Source organism: Momordica charantia (genome assembly GCF_013281855.1).
Source record: "Momordica charantia cultivar OHB3-1 chromosome 4 unlocalized genomic scaffold, Mcharantia_2.0 BLBB01000004.1, whole genome shotgun sequence".
Taxonomy (NCBI): Eukaryota; Viridiplantae; Streptophyta; class Magnoliopsida; order Cucurbitales; family Cucurbitaceae; genus Momordica; species Momordica charantia.
The window spans coordinates 4038473-4043703 of NW_028275162.1; the positions used below are offsets into that span (position 1 = coordinate 4038473).

Below are 5231 nucleotides of genomic sequence, written 5' to 3' on the forward strand. Positions count from 1 at the left end.
GGATTAGAACTGAACAACACCAGACAAGTAAAAAAAACAGTCGAAATACACGCCAAACGTCACACACGACGACGAATAGACTTATCGGTACTAATGTTACGAACTCAATCAAACTCGGCCAATATGAAATGCAGATCACCGCAACTACTCATGTCAGATCAGACCTCCAAACTAAAAGACACTCAAAACATATATATATATTATAAATATTAACTAAATGACTTAGAAATTACCTAAATAATTAAGGACCCTTTGGTAAATTTAACTCAAAACGAAAAACAAACACAAGATTCTCTCTCTATTTCTCCTTCTATAATGTAGGAATTATTCGAGAGAGCTGCAACAATATAATTTACCCCACCTTCTTCAAAAATAATAATAAATAAATAAAATATAATCTTCCCCACTATTTTACACCGTAGATTTAAAAATTAGATTTTGAACCCATATCGAACGGTCATAATTTGAACCTGCAATCTCCAAGATTTGTTAGTAAACGTAAATAATTTTCAGTCCCTATAAATATATTCTCAGCCCTTTTCTTTCTCACCAGACCAAGAAGAACACTGAGGATCATCAGAAATTTTATACGCCAATGGAGAATCAGTGGATTTACATTAACAACGATAATAATAACAATCCCGCCGCCGCCGGAAGCCGTGAAAGCCACAGTCCCGATCTCCAACTCTCGCTCCGTCCGCCGGTACAAAACAGTAGTAGTAGTGTGGCGCCGTCTCCGCCGCCGCCTCGGCGCTCCCCCGGCCGCAGCCACATCCAGCGGGCAAATTCAATAACCTCACATAGAATTAGCCGGAATCCTGGAATAATTCGCCGATCTTCTCCGGCCGGCGGACGCTGCAATTCGCGATCCGCGGCGGTGCAGGCGATCGGTATGGAGGCGAGTACGAGGGAGATCCGGCCACCGTACCTGTGGTCGACGACGCGCCGAGCTGTGGTCCACACTCTGAGCCACCTAAAATCGAACCGGATAGTCACGATCAGTGGCGAGGTCCGGTGCCGGCGGTGCCAGAGAGTGTACGAGATCGAGTATGACCTGGTTTCGAAATTCGAAGAGATCGCGAGTTTCGTAGAGAAAAACAAGGATTCGTTTCACGACAGAGCACCGAGCGAGTGGATGAACCCAAATTATCCACGGTGCAAATTCTGCGGCCTGGAGAACGGAGCGCGGCCGGTGGTTCCGACGGAGGAGCGGCGGATCAATTGGCTGTTCTTGCTTTTGGGACAAATGCTCGGAGTTTTGAGTCTGAATCATCTGAAATATTTCTGCGGATGCACAGATAATCATCGAACAGGTGCCAAGAATCGTCTCCTCTATCTCACTTACCTCACTCTCTGCAACCAAGTTGATCCTTCTGGCCGATTCAGTCGCTGAAATTTTGCCCTAATTAGGGTTTCGCGATTTCATTAATTTGTTCTTTTTTTTTCTAATTATTTCGTTGGATTTAGGTGTTGTTACAGTTCGGATGTTTGGATTTTCTGCACGGGGTCTTTGATTTTTCAGTTTGAGTTCTTTCTTTTTGGTCAAGTATGGTTGGTCGGGACAGTCACATTGTGACAGTCTCATTCAATAATTTTTTTATCGGTCGAGTTGTAGCGACGTTTATGGAATAGATGTTGTCTTGTTGTTGTAGTGTTAAATTTCTGATTAATTTTTCTTTTTGTTATTCGTGTATGCTTGCAAAACATAAACTTAGCTCAATTTCCTAATGAGTTCAAATTCTCGCTAGCACATGTTGATGGAAAAATAAATAAATGTTTAAGCTGATAAAATTAATTAATTTTAGTGAGTTTGGAGTGGGGAAAAAAACCCTAAAACTGAATTCGAATACAATTTTGGTTTGGAGAATGCAAAAGTTCTAGGCTTAAATCAAGGACAATTTGATGAGTAAGTTAGTTTACAAATGCTTTAATTTCCTTAAATCTAGGGCAATTTGAGTAACTTAACTAAAGAAAGTAAATACCTTTTTGAATGAATGATGTGATGTATTTAAAAAAAATGAGAAAATAGTGTGCATATACTAAATGTTTGTTCATCATCGTATTTCTCAGGTCTTCTAAATCCCCTTTTTTGTAATTATGATGCAACCATCGGATCTCTAAATTTGAGTGCACGCATTCAACCCTTCTTTCGCCGGCGAACAGAAGCAACTCCGCCCGTTTCTCCTCTCACTTCTTCTATCAAATTCCAGTGAGTTCATTCTCCTCCTCTTTCCGTCTTTACATTTATCACAAACCCTAAACCTAAATCCAGTCCGGAAAGGTGAAGTCTTATTGCAGCTTCTTCTTCAAATCCAGTTGTTGAATCCACCATTCAACCTAAAAGCTTAAGCTAATTTGTTAGGTAAATTTAATTCAGAAGCGGCAGGGTTCAAACACAGGATCTCCCGTTCTGATACCATTTTAAGGATAAACAAACCACCACTTAACTTGATAAATTTAATTTATATGGATTCTAACAGACCAAAAATCATAAAGATATCAACATTTTGGTGGTGGGTTCTACCGGTATATTGGGAATTTTGTCATTAAGGAGCTGGTTAGTAGAGGGTTCAATGTCATTGCCATTGCTAGGGAGAAGAGTGGAATTAGAGGTAGAAACAGCAAGGAACAGGCCTCTAATCAGTTGAAAGGAGCTAATATTTGCTTTTCAGATGTGACCCATTTGGATGTTTTGGAGAAATCTTTGGAGGATTTTGGTGTCCCTATTGATGTTGTGGTTTCATGCCTTGCCACCCGAACTGGCGGCATAAAAGACTCTTGGAGAATTGACTATGAGGCCACAAAGAACAGTCTAGTGGCTGAGCTTATGGAAGCAGCCATGGAAGATGGTGGGTTTATTTACTTACAGCATTGTGAGGCCAACTGCTTTCTTTAAAGAGCTTAGGAGGTCAGGTTGAGTGGCATGCGATGGTTGGATACTAAGAGACGCACGTGGCTCCTCCTTCTAGAAGTCAAAGTTTGTTTACCTCCGATTTCTCATGGCGAGCCGACCCTCTCCAGTACGGGAAGATCGGAAGATATTATGCAGCTTAGAGTATGTTGATTTTAGATCCCGAGACCGGAGAGTACAGTGCAGAGAAAACACCGAGTTATGGGAAGGACAAATTGGAAGACTTCTTTGAAAGGGTCCTCGGGGAAGGGATGGCTGGTCAAGAATTAGGCGAACAGACGATATATATATATATATATATTTTTTTTTTTTTTTTGCTTTTAAGTCTAAAATGTTCTTGTAAATTAATATTAACTTCTTTTGTAAAAAGAAAGAAAGAAAATTGAACTTAGAAATACTATAAACTTATTATTATTATTATTACTATTATTATTATTATAATATATTTTTTAGTTTTGCAAGGAAGGTATTTAGCGCTTTTTTTTTTTAAGAAATAGGTATCATTTCATTAACGAGTACACGAGAAACATATAAGACAAAAAGAGGTTGATTAAATGAAGGCAACTCAATTAAAAGAAATAGTAGCAGTATCATAATTACAAAGAGATTGGATTCGAAAGACCATGATGAAACATCAATAATGATGTCCGCCCAAAGCGAAGCAACTGTCCTTGAGATGTCCGAGAAAGTGCAATTGTTTCAAAATAATTTGTCTGCAGTTACTAAGCTTGCAGTTACTAAGCTTGGAGACACTCTGTGATGAAAGTGTCGATCCAATGGGCCGGAAAGACAAGTGAAATTTGGAAAGTGTACAATAGATGATGCTAAAAGAGATGTCAGAAAGGGGCAATACAAAAAGAGATTATCTAAAGTTTCATTAGAGCGATTATTTCATGAAACACTCTACTTTAGATTAATATGCATTAAAGGATATCTAACCTGTAGCTTGTCTGCCTGAGTGTTTAAGCCTCAGTGTAAGATACACCATATAAAGAAATTACACTTCTTAAGAAAGAGGAGACTCCATAAACAGTCAAACAAAGCAGGTGGACTATTAGATTATTGTACCGAGAGCCAACTTTTCAAAGAATTAACTGAGAAAAGATTATTTGAACTGTGGAATCAATACAACATGTCATATATAAGGACCTTGTATCAGACCATTTATGAAAAAAAAAATGAAAAAAAAAAAGAAAGATTTACCATTGCCCACCTTCCAATTTGTCAAACCATGGAAAAGATGAGTGAATTTCTTGATGTGGAACCATGGAGACTTTGGACTTCCATGGTGGGAATGAAATTTGGAAACTGGGCTTCATATTTCACAGCAATCAAAGATGACCACAAGCTGTCTTTTTCAAAGAAAAATCTCCGCAACCACTTGATGTGCAAAGCTTTATTGGTGTCAATAATATTTCCTATACTCAATCCACAGTGGGATTTAAGGAGCCTATTTAGCTCATCTTTCCTATTTCCATCTTAATATCAAACTCACAACCTCTTGATTGGAGATATATATCAATTACCGCTAAGCTTCTTGATTGGAGATATATATCAATTACCGCTAAGCTATACTCGCTTTGACAATGGTTAGGTAGAATTAATTAGTGTTTGAAGTGAAAAAGGAAATATATTTTGAGTGTCGATTTTGGCACCACTTTTAAATAGGTCCATCCAAATATAGTTGATCAAAAGATAAGTTACCAACACTTTTAATTGTCAATGGTTCGATTTCCATCTCGAAATTGTTAACTCTCACGTTCTAGATAAGTTCACGGTGAAGACATAGAGTACTGCTCCTAGCTAAAATTAATTATTAAATCTAGATCAACATGAGCATCAGTTCATCAAATTCCCGTACCCCAATTTGTTGTACCAAAGAAAATTTTTCATGGGACTAAAATGTGTATGCGTGCATTTAAAAATATATATATATATATATATTATTTTTTTTTTTTTTTTTTGCTTTGATTTAATAACAATTATAAAAATATTTGGGAGCAAGGAAAATAGTTGTTATGAATCAAGTTCAATTGATCAGGGATGAAGTTAAAATTTTCAACTATTAATTAAAAAAAACTTACTAATTAAAAAAATCAACATTTTTTCAAATGAAGTTTGATTTATTAGATAACTTTGCTAAAACTTATAAAATGCAACAAAAAAAAAATATTTCTAATGTCATTTTTGTAAGTTCTGTAAATTTCATAATAGACATATATTTTATAATTATTTAACACATGTGAACAATTTTTCTAATGAAAATCTATCGGATGGTAAAAATCGCAATACTTTTTATAGCACTATATCTTTCAATTGG

At 36.8% G+C, this 5231-nt stretch overlaps 1 protein-coding gene and 1 pseudogene across 1 annotated transcript; both read left to right on the plus strand.

The window, feature by feature from the left end:
- The first annotated feature begins 595 nt into the window (after positions 1-595).
- LOC148211666 (uncharacterized) lies at positions 596-1393 on the plus strand. The gene has a single exon (XM_088122510.1). The coding sequence runs from the start codon at positions 596-598 to the stop codon at positions 1391-1393; it is 798 nt and encodes a 265-aa protein (XP_087978636.1).
- Positions 1394-2043: 650 nt separating this feature from the next.
- Positions 2044-2943, plus strand: LOC148211667 (divinyl chlorophyllide a 8-vinyl-reductase, chloroplastic pseudogene; annotated as a pseudogene).
- Positions 2944-5231: the final 2288 nt, after the last annotated feature.